This window comes from Hevea brasiliensis, chromosome 2 (assembly GCF_030052815.1).
Source record: "Hevea brasiliensis isolate MT/VB/25A 57/8 chromosome 2, ASM3005281v1, whole genome shotgun sequence".
NCBI classification, from domain to species: Eukaryota; Viridiplantae; Streptophyta; class Magnoliopsida; order Malpighiales; family Euphorbiaceae; genus Hevea; species Hevea brasiliensis.
In genome coordinates, this window is record NC_079494.1 from 10,983,534 (window position 1) to 11,004,123 (window position 20,590).

The window sequence follows — 20,590 nt, forward strand, 5'->3', positions numbered from 1 at the left end:
TCAAATATTAGATTAAATAAAAACAAAATTTTATAATTAAAGCAAAATAAAATCAATTTTTTTAAAAAAATTAAAATATTAATTTCTTTGATTTCTTTGATAATAAAATATTAAAAATAATAATTTTAATATTAATTTTTATTCATCATGTTTCTTTCTTTCTTTAAAATTAAAATTAATAAATAATTTTTAATATTAAACATAATTAAAAAATTCAGTCACTATTTAACTCAAAATTTAATTTTAAACTTATTTAACCTTTACTAAAAATATATATATTTTAAGCTTATTTAGTATTTTTTTTTTCAAACATATATATATATATAAATTTTAATAAATAATTATAATTATAATTATAATTGTAATTATATGGAATTACAAGTTCTTTTGAAATTTTTCATTGAAAAAATAAATGAAAGAGGGAATAAAAAAATAGTCCACTGAATAACTTTAAAAAATGCTGATGATGTAAAGAAATACTAGTACACTCTGATATTAACACACACCGACCAAAAAAAAAAAAAGAAAAGACTAGTTGCTTAAGTAAGGCCACCTGTCATCCTAATCACTTCCATCAGGAACAGTGTGGCAATGACCAGACTTTTCTTCCTTCTTATCCACACCACGCATCCAAGCGTCTCCTACCTGCGCTGTTCTTATCCTTCCTCCCCACTTGCTTATCAGTTATCACTACCTCCATTATATATTGTTATTTTTTTTTTAAAAATTATTTTGATTAAATGCTCGTCATGAACGGATGAACCGCAGTGTGTAGCCACCAAATGTACCAGACAGTTAAAACCGTCACATTTTTTTTTTTAACTGCTTTATGACTCATGCGCAAGTCGTCTTAACCGAAGCTCCAACAAACTCCGCCGCCGCTCACGCGGTTCTGCAACCCATCCTGGATGCGCGTTAAGCTCACCACAGTTGACTATGGCGCATTTTAGACCCAGTCGGATGCCATTCGATTTATTATTATTATTATTATTAATTTTTTACTTTGTTTTTAGAAAATTAATAATTAAATAACTAATAATTGAACAAATTTAGCAAGAATTTTCAAAATATAAAACAATGAATTGAATAGAATCGAATATCAAGTCTGACAACGGAGCAATCGATACAGAGAATTCAACTGCTATGTACACAAAATAATTCTTAAAAAAAAAAAAAAAACTCCGCCTAAATTCATGTCCTTCCTAAAAATAACACTGTAGAAGTCCTAAACTTTTCCTAGTGACTTTGAGCGACTTCGATTTTGGGTTCCACCAAGAGGCGAGGCTTTTTAGCCGGCAGTGGGCTCATAACCTCATCGTCACCGGAGATAAAGAAATCAGCGGCAAACTCCGGTAAGGCCGGGAGGTTAAGGTCAAAGCCACGGTGGCTCTGGCTGAGGCTCTGTGTGTTGGTTGACCCGACACCTTCAGAAGTTGAAGTCATCCCGCTCTTTTCGGCCCCTCCTGCGCCGCCTTCATAGTGACACCTCTTGTGTCCGCCCAAGGCTTGTCCAGTTGGGAAAGACTTGTGGCAGATGGAGCACTCGTGAAGCTTACCGCTTCCGTTAGATATCGGGGCGTTGGCAGAGCTAGTTGTGGTACTTGAAGTTGATTGGTCACCACGTCCTGCGAGTTTTCTGTGACTAGCCTTGTGTCCACCTAAGGCTTGGTAAGAAGAAAAGGCCTTGTTGCAGACAGTACACTTATAGGTAAGTTTCTCCTCTGAATTCGTGGAAGCCTGAAGCTGAGGAGATGGAGTTGGGGAGCTGTGGCGGTAAGAGACGGTGGAGGCAGATGTTGAGGCGGTGGTACCGCGAGCAAGCATAACAAGGCAGAGAGCGAGATACTCTTCCTCGGTTGGTTGGTGCTGAGGACGCTTGGAGCGCTTGCGCTTGGCCCATGGCTCACGAAGATGGTGAAGACTGCCGGAATCCTGAAATTGGAAAGATGGGGTTGCAGTGGTTGGAGAGTTGAGTGCTTCTAGAGCCATTTGAATGTTTTTGAACCTCTGTTAATCGATCTGAAGGTAGAAAAAGAGGGTGAAGACCTGGAGTTGTGCGCAGAGAAGAAAGGAGGAAAGAATAGTGTGAGAGTTAATGAGTATGGTGAGGAGTTAAGGTGGCTTTATAAAGGACAAGAGTGGAGACCGGAGCGGGAAGTTGCGTGATAAGTGGTAGGAAAGTAAGAGGAGGCACGAGGGGCAATAAAAACAAAAAATAAGTCGAGCACGTTTAGCATTTAGGAGACTTACTCGCTGGCCAATTTTGAGTTTTCTTGGTGACCAATTTAAGCCGAGTCGGTCAACGAAACGGAATAGTGCTGTGCATGTGCACGTGGGGCCAGTGAGTGAAGTGAAGACTGGGATTGTTTCGGTGTTTCCAAAGTTCAAAGTCAAATACAACAAAGAGGATCCACCATGTAGTAGCCGGCAGCCAAACAGACTCTTGCCAGCCGACTTTGAAGGTGAATGAAGTAAGACTTATGAAATTGGATTTGAATTTAAAATTGAATTGAAATTAGATTAATTAAAACATGATATCAGTATGGTATACTGTTAGAGCCAAATCAAGGCTAATTTCGAGTTTGAATTAGAATAAGAGCGGCTATTTTAATTTCAGGACTGGAGAATCGGGATCAAACTTACACTCTGTTTGAAAAACCTTTTAGGGGGAAAGAAAAATAAAGAGTGAAAAATAAAAAAAATATATTTTTTTGTTATTATTTTTTTTTCATTTGAACTCCGCCTAAATAGTTTGCGCTTAGTCGGTCCCAAGCCCGGATAAAGGAGGAGGGTTACGGTAGGTGACAACCAACGTAAAAATTTCGTCACACCTTATGATATGGATTCAAATGATATAAACGTTGGGGCGTCCTCTACTAACGACGCGCTACATCGAAGCCCGGGTGTAGTGAGAAATATGCAAGGGTGTATGGCGTTCACTGAAAGCAACGGCCATGCGGCGCTCAGGTGTGGTGTTAAGTGAGCAAGGGTTCCCACATCATGGACAAATATGGATAAAGAAGTTAGTCCATAGGACAGATAGTAGAATAGATAGTGGAACAAAACACAAGATAGACATAGAAAACAATAGAAGATATCATAGAAGGAGACCAATTAGGAAGGAGCAGGATAGGAGGAGAATCAGGGTTGGTACTTGGAATGTTGGATCACTTACAGGAAAATTAATGGAGCTTGTGGATAGGGGTGAGCAATCGGTTCAAACCGAACCGAACCGAACCGAACCGAATTAAATTATCAAAAACGAACCGCCAATTTTAGAAACCGAACCGAACCGAAATTAGTGAAAAACCGAATCAAACCGAACCGCTTTAATTCGATTCGGTTCGGTTTAAACCGATCAGTTTAATTTTTGATTGATTTTTTAATTTAGACTTGATTTTCAAGTTATTTGGTCTAATTTTAACTTTGGTTTGAACCTAATAACCATTAATCAATGAAATTAAATAATTAATATATATAAAATTAAATATAATTCATAAATTTTCTATAAAAATAAATTAATTCAAAAATCGATTCGGTTCGATTTAGTTTGATTTAACTATATAAATCACTATTCGGTTTGGTTCGGTTTTTTCTCTTCAAAACCGAACCGAACCGAAATAATCGAAATTTTTATAAATTAAAACCGAACCGAACCGATTAACTTTTAAAACCGAACCGATTGAACCGAATTGAATCGGTTCGGTTTGAACTGACAGTTTCACAAATTTCTACTTGTGGATACCTTGGAAAGGAGAAGGGTGAATATTGCTTGCATTCAGGAGACTAAATGGGTAGGAGAGAAAAGTAAGGAAGTGGATAATTCATGGTACAAACTGTGGTTTACTGGAAAGGAGAGAAACAAGAACGGAGTTGGCATAATCATAGACAGGACATTAAAAGACGCAGTAATGTTTTCATTAGTGAAGATTTGAATGGACATGTAGGAAGTGATAGACAATGTTATGAGAATGTTCATGGACGTTTTGGTTTTGGCAGTCGAAATGAGGAGGGAAAAAACATCCTGGATTTTGCTATGGCATACGACCTAATACTAGCAAATACCTACTTTATAAAAAGAGTCACATTTAGTGACTTTTAAAAGTGGGCAACATAGAAGCCAAATCCACTTCCTCTTAACCAGGAAGACAAATAGAGCTTTATGCAAGGATTGCAAGGTCATTCCAGGAGAGGCTTTAACAAGTCAACATCGGTTGGTGGTCTTGGATGTCAAGTTTAGGAACAATTCAAGTAAGGTCAGAAGAAATAGTGTAGCTTGAACAAAGTGGTGGGAGTTCAAAGGAGTAAAGCAAGTGAAGTTCAAAAATGAGCTTCTCGAGTCCGAAATATGGAAGCTGGATATGGAGGCCAATAATATGTGGATACAGATGGTATCAAAGATTAGAGAAGTAACTAGAAAAGTAATTGGAGAGTCTAAAGGACATGGACCACCCTCAAAAGAGAGATGGTGGTGGAATGAGCAAGTACAAAAGGCAGTGAAGAGAAAAAGGGAATGGTATAAGAAATTACCTAAATGTGATAATAATGAGGCATATGAACAGTACAAGACAACAAAGAAAGAGGCAAAAAAGGCAGTTAGTCAAGCAAGAGCACAGGCCTTTGAAAAGTTATATGAGAAATTTGGAACTAAAGAAGGGGATAAAGATATTTATAGATTAGCAAGGAGGAGAGAAAGGAAATGTCAAGATCTCAATCAAGCTAGGTGCATTAAGGATAAAAAAGGAAAAGTGTTGGTGAAAGATGAGGACATTAAAGAAAGATGGATAAATTATTTTAATGATCTCTTTAATAATAGTCAAAATGGTAATAGCGTGAATATAGATTATAGAACAATAGAAAAAATTGTGAATTATACTAGAAAGATTAGATCTTTAGAAGTAAAGGAAGCACTTAAGAGAATGAAAGTGGGTAAAGCTTGTGGACCCGATGAAATACTAATTGAAGTGTGGAAGTGTTTGGGAGATATAGGAGTGGCATGGTTAACTAAATTATTTAATAAGATTATAAACTCAAAGAAAATGCCTGATGAATGGAGGAGGAGTATTTTAGTACCTATTTTTAAAAATAAAGGAGACATACAGAGTTGCTTAAACTATAGGGGAATTAAACTTATGAGCCATACTATGAAGTTATGGGAGAGAGTTGTGGAGCATCGACTATGTCATGATACTTCTATCTCTCTCAATCAATTTGATTTCATGCCCAATCGTTCAACTATGGAAGTGATATTTCTCATTAGAAGCTTGATGGAGAAATATAGAGATGTGAAGAAAGATCTACACATGGTTTTTATTGATTTGGAGAAGGCTTATAATAGTGTTCCAAGAGATGTCTTATGGAATGTGTTAGAACAAAAGAGGGTATCTATTAGGTACATACAAGTGTTGAAAGATATGTATGAAGGAGCAACTACTATTGTACGCACAGTGAGAGGGGACACAATAGATTTTCCGATCTCAATTGGATTACACCAAGGATCTGCCAAAAGCCCTTTTTTTTATATTAATTTTAGATGAATTAACGAAATATATACAAGAAAGTATTCCTTGGTGCATGATGTTTGCGGATGATATTGTTCTGATAGATGAGACACGAGAAGGAGTTAATAGAAAGCTAGAACTTTAGAGAAGTACTCTAGAGTCAAAGGGTTTTAAGTTAAGTAGAACGAAGACATAATACATGCATTGCAAGTTCAGTGAAGGCCAAACTGGTGATAGGGAAGGAGTTAGTTTGAATGGAGTGGTACTGTCCCAAAGTAATCACTTTAAATATCTAGGCTCAGTCCTTCAAGTAGATGGGGGATGTGAGGAGGATGTTAGTCATAGGATTAAAGCCGAATAGTTGAATTGGAGATGTGCCACAGGAGTTTTATGTGATCGTAAGATTCCCAATAAGTTGAAAGGAAAATTTTACCGTATAGCCATACGACCGGCTATGTTATATGGTAGTGAGTGTTGGCACTGAAAGAGTCGTATGCTTCTAAAATAAGAGTTGCAGATATGAGAATATTAAGGTGGATGAGTGGCCATACTAGACTAGATAAAGTCTATAATAAGAGTATTAGAGAAAATGTAGGAGTTTTGCCAATTGAAGATAAGTTGAGAGAAAAAAGATTGAAGTGGTTTGGTCATGTGAAGTATAGACATATGGATGCTCCAGTTAGACAAGTAGAGCACATTAGGTTAGAGGATAGAAAGAAAAAAATGGGTAGACCTAAATTGACTTGGAGGAGAGTAGTAAAACATGACCTAAAAACATTACAAATTTCTGAAGATTTAATCCAAAATCGTTTAGAGTGGAGAAAGCAAATCCATATGGCCGACCCCAAATTTTTGGGATAAAGGCTTAGTTGAGTTGAGTTGAGTAATTTTTTTTTTTATATAGAAAAAGAGAAAAATAAAGAGAGGAAAGAAAAGCATGATAAAATTATAATTTTACACGGACATCTCTAAAAAATTCTCTAAGATGTATTAAAAAAATTAAGTATATTTTTATTTTTAGTAAAAGAATTTAATAATTTAAATACATCTTGAATACATAAATTACATGATATATACAGCTCTTATGATATATTCTTTTTAAATCATTTATAGATGTCATATTTTTTTATGTATTATCAAAATGAAGAGAAAAAATTTTAAGTGTCAAAATCATATTCATCTAATTTATTTTTAATTAAACTATAAATATTTTGTGCGCTGTGTCTTTCAGTAAAATATTTAAATGCTAAAATGTTTTTTTTTTTAATACAAAATTTAGCATCGATCTAATTATAAGTTATTATCATATGGAAATTAACAAGCTAATGATCACTCCTTATATTCGAATAAACAGAAATATGATGTTTCAACCTCTAAATAAACTTTGTAAATCTTTTCTTCCATCTAAAATAATTTCATGGCTGCTTATTTTAAAATATTCTAAAAGATCTTTTAAATTGATTGCTAGTTTATAACATGTTCACATATGAAAGTACGATTGCGGCAAGATAGCATATGGAAGGTTTCTGTAATTCAATTTATATATGAAGAGAAAAATACATTAAGTCAAGTCAAGTCAAGCCAAGCCAAGAGGCAACATAATAAAATTGGAAAAAATATCAAATAAGTCTTTATACTTATAGTAAGGAGTTAAATAAGTTTAAAATGAAGTTTTAGATAAAATAAATCATATATTTTTTAATTAAGGTTAAATAAATATACACTTAATAAAATATTTTTTAATAATAAAATATTATTTTTCTTGATTCCTTAAATAATAAAATATTAAAAATAATAATTTTAATATTAAATATTCTTTTCACTATGTTTTCAATTTCTTTATTTTATTTTATTTTTATTAAAATTAGTAAATAATTTTAATCTTTAAAATTAGTAAAATTTATATTTTATTATTAAAAAAATAATGTTTTATTAAATATTAATTTATTTGACCTCATTAGAAAGCACATGAGCTTATTAGCCTAAAATTTAATTTTGAATTTATTTGACCATCTACTAAAGGTAAAAAGGCTTATTTAATATAACACTCATAATTTTTAAATAATTATTTTAGATATAAATATTAATATTTTATTGTATTAAAATTATAAAAATTTATTTGGAATTTTTCTGAATTTTAAAAATTAGGTTTGATTTTCTTAAGATAATAAATTTTATTAATGTTTAAAAATTAATTTAAAGATCACGTGGCAAAATCAATAAGATATTTGAAATTTAAAAATTTTTCTAAATTTTTTGAAATTTTTTCAGAATTTTCGGGTCTCGTTTTTAGTCATAGGGCATAGTAAAAATTCAACTTCGAATATCTAGAAACAAACTGGTTGAATCGAACCGGCTCTTTTTTCTTTTTCTTTTTCTTTTTCTTCTTCCTCCTCCTGCGTCCTCGACCACCTCTCTTCCCTCTCCATTTTCTCTCTCCTCCTTCCTCCCCAAATTGGCCAACCACCTCCCCTCCTTTCCCTAGTCGCCGGCACGCCACCCCCACGCTTTCCCCTGGCCAGCCGCCGCCCTAGGAAGCCGAAAAACGCTCCCAAACTTCCTCCTTTGTGCGGGGTGTCTCTTCATATTTTCGACCAAAATCAGGCCGATTCGGCCACTAATCGGACCGGGCCTTGTCCCAAATCTCTTCTACACCTTAAGAGCTTTTCATAGATGCCAAGAACAACTAATTTCACTGAGCGATTTATCCAATTTTTGCCCGTAAAATTTTAGCCCATTTTGACTTTTGGCTAAATTTCTCCAAAACTGATAGCCCCACGAAAATTTTGAGAATACTGGCGTACTCTACTCGATGAGAGCTTCGCAATCATATAAATTTCAAAATTTTTCGACACCAAAATTTCAGTGAGTCTCTCAAACTTCACAGTATTTTTCCGTGCTCCAAATGAGTTTACTTAATTTTCTAACAATTTTATTCTAAACCCTGGTGTTATGGGCTTTGCGTAGGTGCTTTTGTTTCGCGAAAATTTGATTGTTACTCAGATTTGCATTTTCAGACCGAATAGACAAGCTGCCGAAATAACTTCTGATTTGGCTCAAAGTTATATTCTGTCCCACTATTTTCAGAAGCCCCGGACGCATTGCAAGCGTTAGAATTGGTATAAGTAAACATGAACCCTAAATTTCTTCAATTACCTAGTGTCGAATTTAGAATAAAAATTAATAAAATATTTGTGAGTAACTAGAAAATTAAAAATCCTTTTGTATTAGCTTCATAATATTATTAAAGATCGCGGAGCAAAATTTTAGAAATTTTAAAACTCGTTTGAATGATTTATAATAAAATGATAGTTATAAGGACTAAAATAAATTTTTTTAAAATTGTGAGTATTGACTATTTTGGAGGGAACAAAATGGGGCATATGATGATGATGAGATGTAGGTGTGAGATTTGTATATTAGAAGTGTTATTTGGCTCAATTTGTAATTTGAATAAGTCCTAGGCATAAGGGAAATTTTATCAGATTTTCGACAAAACTTATGATTTTTCCTTTGATTCTTTGAAGTTTTATTTGAATAAATATTAATAAAATTTTTGATATAATGTTTTGCTGAGCCAGGTTAGCCTTTCTCCTCTGCCCAGCCGCTACAGTGACCTTTGGTTAAGTTGTGAGTAGATATTAATTTTATTTATGATTTTAATATTATTAGCATATATTTAAGGTATGCTAATGCATTACACACACACACACACACACACACACACACACACACATATATATATATATATTTATCTAATTGTTGGGCACCATCTATGTTGCATTTTCTTGTTTTATAATGGATATGGATGTCGCCTTAGGATGATTTGGAGCAGTGTATGTGTGTGTATATGCGGTGTGATGGATATGGATAGGATGGACAGATCGACTTGAGCTAGTCTCACTTAAGGTCCAATCATTTTTGTGATAAGTCGGGGTGAGTATTGCTTTGAGTTAATCTCACTGACCTCTGCATTTGGATTATAAGAGAAAGTCTGGTTAGAGCTGATATCGTTAGCAAGTGTTAGATTAAGAGAGCTGTATAAGAGATCAACTCTCATATATGTATATTCATTGATGTGACACGAGGGTATATGAGTGCTCCAAATTATTTTTTGTGCAAATATTGTTTGAATTGGATGAATTTATTGATCTATGTTGTATTTCATCCATAGAGATGCATTAGTACCAGATAGTTATAGAAATTGTATTTAAAATTATTATACTACTCTATGAGTCGAATGCTCACTCTTGTTTGCCCATTTTTCCCAGGTTACAGGAGAGCTTTACATGTAATTGACCTGTTCTCTTCCTCATAGGTCCTTTTATGCCTATTCTTGTAATTTATAATGTCAGTTAAAATTTAAAACTATGCATGTGCAATGAAATATTTAATTAATTTGTGATTGTAAAGATTATGCATTTGAAAATTGTAAACTTCATATGATGCATGTATGGTTGAATGAGTTGGGCTTATGGTTTGGACGAGGGAGCTAAACTTTCACTTGATTTTATTTTAATTTCTGGATGATTGTATGGGTGAGTTGAGCTCCCCAAATGAATTTTTATTGAGATTACAGATCGGGTGAGTTAATAACTCTCCGTTGAATGGTCCAAGTTATGGCTAGACTCTGTCCAGTTAGTTTCTTGAAATATGCTCAAATATAAGCTTTTAGATTGGGTTAAGAAATAGTTTAAGCTTACTACAGGTTTTAGAGACTTTATGCCGATCCAAATCCTAGTGCCGGTCCGGCTCACAATTTAGGTCATGAAATTTAATTTTTTTTTATAAATAAAATCAAGCCAAGAAAAAAAAATATATGAAGAGACTAACATGCATTAAAACTAGAATAACCTTAAAACAAGCCTCACATAAATGAATAAAAATATTTATGAAGAAAATAAAAAGATTGGCATGTCTTAACAAATCAACAGAAAATGCAACGAAGTGTGTTGGAAATTACATCATTTGCTCTGCAGAAATTAATGATATGTGAAGGTGTTGAATTGGTCCAATGAGGAGTCAAAATTTAAGAAAATAGAAATTAGTTTTTATGTTTAAATTTAAAGATTAAGTATATTTTTATGTAATTTATTATGATTTTTTGTTGAAATTTCTTATATAAAAGTCATTATTAAATAATAAAACGTATAAAAAAACAATTTTTTTCGTCTCTTAAATTTCTTATATAAAAGTCATTATTTTTTATTGACCTAAATTGACTTAATGGATCAAATTATAAATTTTGATTGAATTCAATTTAATTTAAAGTTTTAACTTTTTTAGAATAAATTATTTATAAAAAAAATATTTAATTAAATTTTCACATAATTATTTTTTATTTTTATATTTTAAATTATTTTTTTAGTTAAAAAATAATTAAAACTTTTTATTTTAAATATAATTTTTTTATAAAAAATAATTAAATTAAATTCCCATAAAATTTTAACTTTCACACAAGGGATCAAGGGAGAGTCATTTAAACAGATCGCTAAGAATCCATATTCAGAATCGAATATTTATTTTTAAATATAATATTTTTTTTCTTCCATATTATTTTACATCTCTTTTTTTCACTATTTTATTTATAAAGTTATTTTAGTATTATTAAATTAAAATATTTATTTTTCATGGTATTTTTGGTTTAATTTTTATTAAATAAATTAAAATTAGAAATATGAATTAAAAAAAAAACTAAAGCACAATATTGATATATTCGAATTTTTTTTAACAACTAGTAACTAGCAATCAAAAAGTTAAAATGAAATGAAAATTTTTATTTTTAATATTATATTTATAATTTTAATCGTCATGAGTCGATAAAATGCTTCTATAATCATATTTATTTAATGTTTAAAACCATTAATAAAAAATTCTAAAATTAAAAACCAAAAATCACAAATTCATAACTCTATAAGGATCACGTGGACAATTTTATGTGGCCACATGCTGCTAAAGGCAAGGATCATTTTTATATGCATCTGGCTCATACTTAGGGTTAAATAAAATATGAAGTATAATTAAAGGATTTAATTGAACTTTTAATAATTAATTAATATAATTAATTAATACTCGGTTTATTTTATAAAAATTAATTTATATATAAAAAATATTTTTAATAAAAATTAAAAATATTTTTTTATTCGATTATTATATTAAATTAATGATATTTTAAAAAAAATTATTTTTTTAAAATATAAATTAAATTTTCTTTTAATTAAAAAAATATTTTTTATTAACTCATTTTATTAAATATTTCAAATACTAAAAAATAAATTTCCATAAGATAAATGTGAAAATATTTTAAACATTACGATTCATGAATTTTCCTTTATTCTAATCCAATTTTAAGATTTTATTTATATTATTTTGGGCAGTCAGGGCAGAACTAGCTTAGGTTTTGGGGCCAAGGTTTTGAAAATTAAAATTTTACTCTTACAATTTAATATATATTTTTTACAAAATTACTGTTTTTAAAATTAAAAACTTTATTTATAAATTTTAATATATTTATAAAAACTATTATCTTCCCTTCAATATTTTTTTTTTCAACCTCTATATTTTTATATAAATTTCATTCACATTTTTAATATTATTTAATTTTAATCTCTTAATTTTTTATATTTTATTTTAATTTTTATATTTTTATTAAAATTTCATTTAATTTTAATTTTTGACCTCTAAAAATTTATTTCTAGTTCCGCCATGTTGGCAGCCATTTATAATTTATTTTAATACACTTATATTTGTTAGAATTACTAATACTATGTTTATCCTTTTCTCCTAAAATAATTTTACTTAAAACTAGCTACACTCCTGTACTTATTTTAAAAATTTAATATGATCCATTTTCAACTCTTTTATTTAATTTAGTTTAAAAGTTTAAATTTAAGTTTAATTTAATCAAAAATAAGAAAATTAGGCATTTTGATTTTTGAATTTAAATCAAGAAATTTAGTCTCAAAATTAAGAATTTACATTTCTTGATTTTTGATTTAAATCAAACAATTAAGAAATTTGATCTATAAATTTTAAAGCTAAATTAAACTTAAATTGAAATATTTAGATTTAATTTAAATAAAAATTAAAAATTAATTAAATTAAAATTTTATAATAAATAAAGGAGTTAAATTAAACATTTGGCCAAAATAATTTAGCAAGCCATTAAGTGAAGAGTGGCTTTGGAGGAATTTTTTTTTTTTTTTAATTTTACATATGCACACACATATTTCCATGCTTTACAGGTAAGGCTGTGGATATGAATGTGTTAAAGTTATTCCTCAACTATTTTAATTTAATTTAAAAAAATCTATTTAAAATTAACTTAGTTTTAATCAAGTTATATTTATTTTCGAATGCTTTAATTAGTTTGATAAATTATGAGTATCATAACATTCAACTCAACTAACTCATGAATTTAATTATATTTATTTTAAATTAAACTTATATTTTTATATATTAATAAATAATTTAAAAATAGTCATTAATCTCTAATTCAAGTTTATATATATATATATATATATATATATATATATATATATATATATATATATATATATATATCTTTCAGATTCTAAAATCTTAATTACAACTATCAATTTTTTTTAATTTTATTTTTATTTTTACTAAATATAATAAATATTTATATAATAAATAATTAAATAAAATAAAGGATAATTCAATTAATTATTATTATATTTTTATAAAAATAAAAATATTTAATTATTTTTTTAATTATTATATAAATTAAAATTAAACGGATAACATGAGAAATTTTAGATGAACAATCGACGTCAAGCGGCGGAAAAGAAAATTCCAGAAAAGTTGCCAATTAAAGAATCCAAAAGGGCAAACATGAGACTTTGGACAAGTATTAAACCACATGTTATTTATGCAGCAATTAAACCACGTGTTTCATTATTATTATTATTATTATTATTATTATTATTATTATTATTATTTTGGGTATGCAACTTGAGATGCTATGTTCATGCCCATCAAGAGAAGGAAGTTTCCTTCCAGCAGCCGCAAGTGATGAGATCATTAATTCTTTAACTACAGGCTAAATTAAAGAGTTGAAAAATTAGAAGTTAAGATAAACATGGAGAATAGATTCACAATAATAGAGGTAAAATGGGTATTGTAATGATGGGCTATTCACATAGAGCTAACTCGGTTTATCTGTTTATTTAAATGAGAAAATTCAAGCTCTTTACTTTTTGTATTTTTAATATTGAAGAAAATGATTAATTAAATTAATTATCCGTTGATTGACTCTACCAGATGATTGAAGAAAAAAAAATGAAAAACATGTTTTCAATATTTACCGCGTGGAATACATGCATGGGAAGCTAAGGCTGCTTATGAACGTGATTAAAAATCTCAAGAGTAGGTTGAGTTTTGGACGATAAAAATCAAAAGGCACAAATTCTTCTCTTTTTATAATAAATAGTCGTTTTGTTCGTGTATTATATAAATTATTTATTATTTTATTTTAATAATATAATTTAAATTTTTTTAAAATTTTAAATAATTATATATCTATTTAAATAATTATACTCATTAGTGGAATTGGGCCCAGGCTCAACACCCACTGGATCTTTGCCATTGCCAATGATTTAATTCAAGACCCAAGTATTCCAAGGTTCGAACATATGGGCAATTCGCCGTACCTTGCCCAATGGACCTATTGGGATCTTTATTGCCTAACAGAACCAGTGGCGGAGGTTGCACTTGAAAATATTGGGGGGCCAACTTTTCTTTATTTTTCTAACGGCGAAAAAAAGGAATTGCTGGATATAATGGTAATTACACTGTAGGCGCATGGTTTGCTGATGAATGGTTTTATCAGTCCCTGATTCAACTCGCATCACAAGGGACCTACCACCAAACGATGGCGAGTCCAAAAGAGTCACAAATATAAATCAGCTGTAGTCGATTTACCGGCCCCTGTAAGCGGAGACAATTTTTAATTCTCAACATAAGGGGTGGAGAGTCGAACCAGGTCGGAGCCTCTCACTCCAAAGGCTTGCCACTAAGCTGCCGCATTGGTGGTACGAGGAACCAACTTTAAATTCATATTTAAAATTTTTTTATTGTATAAATAATAAAAATAAATATAAATATAATACTTTATAAATTAATAAATAACAATAAAATGAAATATGTTCACTAAATAATAAATTTATCGCTTTTGCTTGATTATCCATATTTGTTCTATTTTTTTTATTCTTGAATGTCTTTCTTTTTAAAGAAATAATCCAAACGTTTTTGTTTGCTCATAATTCTAAAAAATTAAATTAAATAAAATTTTAATACAAATAACCTATAATTTATTAATATATTAATTTAAATTGTTAAAAGAAACTACTCTCACTATTTTAGTATATATATGCTACTAATGTATAAATTAAAAAAATTAAATTTCATTCATAAAATAAAACATTTTCATATGAAATAAAAAAGTAAATAGAACAAAACGTACTCAACCTTCTTCTGCTTTAGATTTCTCTCTTGCTTCTCTCTTATAAGCAGCGTTAATTTTTAGTCCTCAATATAAGAGATAGAGAGTTGAATCGGAGTTGGACTCTTCCACTCTAAAGGCTTATCACTAAGCCGCCACATTGGTGGTACGAGAGATCAACTTAAATTCATATTTAAATTTTTTTATTTTATAAATAATAAAAATAAAAATAAATATAATAATTTATAAATTAATAAATAACAATAAAATGAAATATATTCACTAAATAATAAATTTATCTCTTTTGCTTGATTATCTATATTTGTTCTATTTTCTGATTCTTAAATGTCTTTCTTTTTAAAGAAATAATATGTCAATTTAAATTGTTAAAAGAAATTACTCTAACTATTTTAGTATATATATGCTCTAATGTATAAAATAAAATATTAAATTTCATTCATAAAGTAAAACATTTTCATATGAAATAAAAAAGCAAATAGAACAATTATTATAAATAAATAAAAACTAAAAAGTAACAATAATTAATAAATACTTACTCGATTGTGAACCATATTTAGCTTTGCATTTGTGAAAAGTAAGCATCAATGCAAATTACTTTTATCTATTAAATAAATAAATAAACTAATTATTTAGAGAGAGAATTTCTCCATCTTTTTTCAAGGTTCAAGTTCTTCTTTGGTCAAGCTGAAGTTTGTCTCCCGATGGGTTCCCCTGTCCTTCTGGGCAGAGGGAACCTTTCTCCCACCTAGAGTGTGGGTTCCTTTCCCTCCCCATCCTCTGGGATTGATGTAGATTTGTCTTTTGATTTTGTTTCGTGTCGTTGAGGATCTAGAGCTTCTTTGAGAGGGATTCTATCTTAGTGATCTGTTTCTGGTCTATTAGGTTTGGTGTGTTTTAGTGCAAGCATCAACTATAGGAGTAGATCCAAAGGGAGGCATTTAAGTTGTTGCTGCCAATGCTGCATGTCTAGAGGAGAGTGAGATGCCATGATTTCTGCTTTTTTACTCTCTTATATCGGCGGTTAGAGAGCTTAGTGTTCCCTTAGGAGATAATGGTCAATTTGTTGAGTTTTTTTGGGTTTCCTCTTAGCATTGCTAGGTTTTTTCAGCCTTGCATGGCTCTGTGGAAGCTTCTCCTTACATTGGGTCTCCAGCGGCTTCTCAAGTTCAATAGCTTCCTATTGCGGCACTGAGCATGTTTGTGATCTGTGGCTTAGGAATGGGGACTGGGGTTCTTTTGCGTAGGGGGGTACTGGACCTCTATGGTGGGCTTGTTCTTAGGTTAAGGATGCTTTGTAATTTGACTTTTTGCCTTAGCTTTGTAAGCTTCCTCGTTTGGAGCTTAATGCAGTGTCTCTTGCAATTAAAAATAAATAAATAAATAAATAAATAATTAAAAAACAATAAATTATAAATAAATTAAAAAGAAAACAATGAATTTACATTTACCATAATTAAATGAGATTTCTTTCACTTTATTTGTTCAATAAATTTCTTCCATAATTCTCAACTTTCTTCTCTTAATTTATTTCACTTTTTTTTTTCTTTTTATGTGTGTCGTTCTTCTACTTATAGGAGTTTCATTATGTATTTCTACTCTATTTAGAAATCCTACTTCTGTGGAAGTTTTAATTTTTGACTGTGTGAAGTAGAAATTTAAATTAAAAGAATCTTATTATAATATAATTTTAATTGTTGACTGTGTTGAGTATAAGTTTAAAGAATCCACCATCTTAAGTAATTTCTTTTTTAACATTTAAGGGCTATGACCCCCTAGTCATCGTAGGCATCCACCCCTAAACAAAATGGCCATTACCAAACGTTTTTTCCAATATTAATATTTATGTTCTGTTGAGTAGTGACTCATATTCGTGAAACTTTCTAAGGCATCCGAAGTCTTAAAAAAAGAGCATTAAAATCATGATTGTGGAACCCAGATTTGGATCAGCTGGTCTAACCGATTTAACTTGGAACTTGAATATGGTCCAGTTTGGTTTGATGGCGAAACATGCTTTATAGAAAACTGGTGTGAAACAGACAAATAACTAGCGAATTGGACAACTTAGTCGGATTTGAACTGGGTAAACCAGTTTGATTACTCAATTACAAAAAATATGAATTGTAAATGGAGGCTGCAGGGAATAGAACCCTGGACCTAGGAACGAAAATAGAGCGGTCAAGGACATGGATCGCTTCCCCCGTCCTCGCTCATAAGAGTTTTGAGTCGGAACATGACAAGTTTCCCGTGAGGAATTTTTTATTATTTTTTATTTTAATTTATTGTTATATAATATAAATTTTTTTATTAAAATAAATTATAAATTAAAAATATAATTTAAACTGAATTTTAATAATGTATGTATATTTTTAGTTAAAATTATAATATTTAAATATATAAATATATAAAAATAAATTTATAATAATAATAATAATAATAATTTATTGTGTGGGGTAAGTTATGGGAATTGGGTTTGGGGATAACTTTTTCTCATGCATCGCAAAATATTAAGCACAATTGAAAAAAATTAATCAAGTGTAGAACAGATTACTCTTCTTACCTAGAATAACATATTCAATTCTCTCATCCAACTCACAATTCGGACACTACTTCAATCTCATTAGTATCACTACACATCCTTTCTAACAAATATGATCGGCGCATGGAGGGATATGTAGAAGAGCCTTTCCACGCAAGGTGCTCATGTACAAGGCGAGAAATGAAGAAATTCAGAGTCTAAGGAGGCCGTGCAGAAGAGTCCCTCCACACGGTGTTGTGCGGACATTGACAACCTACAGTATCTTCTATCTCCACATAAGGGGGCGATGTAGACCCACACGGCCTTGCAGTAATCGCGTCCCAACTTCGAAATTGATGTCAGAAGTCCTTTTTTGAATGGGAAACCAATTTTATATGGGAAGTAATTGAGTTAGCATTTGTACAAGAGATGAGGTTTAGAACTATAAATACTATTCTTTTTCGTTATGGGTACAGATTTTGCTAGAGATCTTGCAATTAGCTTGTGTTTGCTATAAAAAATAATTTGGCTTATAAACAGCATAAAAATCCAGGCATGTTATATATTGAATATATTATATCAATAATTGTAAGAAATTATTATACTGAACACAATTTTATCTTTAATTGCAGGTTATTTTACTGAAATTGAAATTGAGATTGAAGCATGTACTTGGAAATTGGATAAGGAAATTGTATTGCTTGATTAAAAAAGTAAATACAATGATTGAAAATTGAAATTGCAACAGAAATTAAAATGGGCAATACTTAAAAATTGAAAAATTATTGTTTGAAATCTTAGATTGATTTGGAATGCATGGAGCCTTTTGATTACTGTTGATTTGTTAGATTGATTGGTTGGTTAGCTGGGTCGTCTTCATAGCATAGTAGCAACTATTTATAGCTTCACCTAATGGACCCTAGAAGACTCTGAAACCTATGGTTCTCATGTCTTGCATGTCTCAGAAGCAGTTACCATCCTTCACACTGCTTGTAACTTCTTCCACGAACGATACTTCCCTGTATCAGATACCTTCTCAATTTCATCTCTTAGTTAACTTTCAATAACCACCAAAATAATATTTAAATATTTATTTTGAGTCTCACAATTAAAATAATATAATAAAATTAATTTAATTAATCACGAACCTAAAAATAATTAATAAGATGGAATAATTAATTTTGGTGCAAGCAACTTGTATTGAAGAGATTTCTTTCATAGTAAAAGAAAGCAGGAATTCTATGGATGTAGGCGTATTATCGAACCATATAAGTTGTGTGTCTCTTCCTCATATGTGATTATTCTTGTAATTTGCTTATCTATACTATATATAAATGCAGGAGTAAGGGTTTCAAATTAATTATAATTATATTTTTATTATTTAAATTAATTTTAATATTTATATAAATTAAAATGCTTAATTTTAGAGTTCATATAAATATAAAATTCTTAGTCTTACTTATATTTAACTTCAATTAAATATAAAATTTATAAGAATTAATTAATTAAAATAAAAAATTAATAAGTGAAAAATAAAAGATATAATTAATGTATAATCTATATCTATTTATCTGATGTACCTTAATACGATTCTATTTTATATTTATATCTATAATCTATAATATATATAAATGTATGAATGGCGAGAACATTAGTTTTGCTAATAATGCCCTTCATTATTTATATTATTTATAAAAATATCAATGAAAATGTACCTAGAGCAATACCTGTATATATTTGTTGCTAATAACATAAATTAGTGGCAAAAATCTATCATTGATTACCTTTAGCGACACTGTACCCATCCCTAATACTTTCTGTAACATCCCTAATTTTCAAATAATGATTATATATATATATATTAGTCTAACTCTGGTATTGTGGATTTCGCGTATATACTTTCATTTCGTGGAAATTCAATCATTGTCCGGATCTGTAATTTCGAGCCGAGCAAATAAGCTGCTGGAAGCATTTCAGAACCGGGTCAAGATTATAAGCAACCCCACCATTTTCAGACATTCTGGACGTGTTCCAGTTGTCAGATTTGTCATAGGTAAACTCGAACTCTACATTACTCAATTTTTGCCTTGTACTAAGTTAGAATAAAATTTACAAAATATTCATGGATGATAAGAAAATTACGATTCTTATTGCAATAGCCTTATAATGTTGTTAAGGACTGCGGGGCAGATTTATAGAATTTTTAAAGTTAGTTTGGATAGTTTTTGAAAAATATTAGTTTTGAAGTCTTATAATTGAGTTGTCTGATATTGTGATTATTGCTTGGTTTGGAGGGCCCAGGAGGGGCCATAAAATGATGATGAGATATGGGTTGAGTTTAGAAGTGTTATTTGAACCATTTTGCAGGTTGAGTAGGTTATAGGTATAGGGAAGACTCTGTTGGATTTTCGGCACGACTTAGGACATCTTTAGACTTTTTTTAGTTTATATTGAGTCAAATGTATTAAATAATTATAATAAAATTGTCAGGTGAGCCGGGACAGCCTTCCTCCTCCGCCTAGTCACCACAGTGACTTCGGTTAAGTCTGTGAATAAAATATTAATTTTAATTGTAATTTTAATATTATTATATGTTCAAGCATGCCCACGCATCACTTATAAATATGTGTCTATATAGTTAAACACTAAGCACGTTTTATATTACATTCATAATTGTTGAAGTGCCATGGATGTTGTTTGTGGTAATTTGGAGCAGTGTGTGTGTGTGGTGTGCGTGTGGCATGGTATTGGATATGGACAGGATAGGTAGACACGGCTTGAGAGACACTCGCTGGGACTTGGTTAGACACGGCTTGAGAAACACTCGCTAGGACCCCGCATTTGGTTTATTAAGTGAAAGTTCGGCTTGAGAGACACTTGCTGGCAGAGGTTGGATTAAGAGGGCTGTATAGGGGATCAACTCCAGTGTTGGGTGTATGAATGCTCCAAATTACCTTTTTGCTGTTATGATATAAAAATTATGACGATGTTGCATTTCACTTCCCAGGGTGCATTAGCTTTAGATAGCTATAGAGATTATGATTAAAACTGATATTTTACTCTCTGAGTCAAACGCTCACTCCTGTTCAT

The 20,590-nt window shown here is 30.3% G+C and overlaps 1 protein-coding gene across 1 annotated transcript; it reads right to left on the bottom strand.

Moving 5' to 3' along the window:
• Nucleotides 1-1,059: 1,059 nt before the first annotated feature.
• Nucleotides 1,060-2,320, bottom strand: LOC110673027 (zinc finger protein ZAT10). The gene has a single exon (XM_021836003.2). It carries the CDS (start codon nucleotides 1,987-1,989, stop codon nucleotides 1,237-1,239), a length of 753 nt encoding a protein of 250 aa, XP_021691695.2. The 5' UTR covers nucleotides 1,990-2,320; the 3' UTR covers nucleotides 1,060-1,236.
• Between the last annotated feature and the right edge of the window lie 18,270 nt (nucleotides 2,321-20,590).

Coding starts and splice junctions, on each gene's coding strand:
- LOC110673027 (XM_021836003.2), bottom strand. CDS start 1,989: ATGGCTCTAGAAGCACTCAACTCTCCAACCACTGCAACCCCATCTTTC.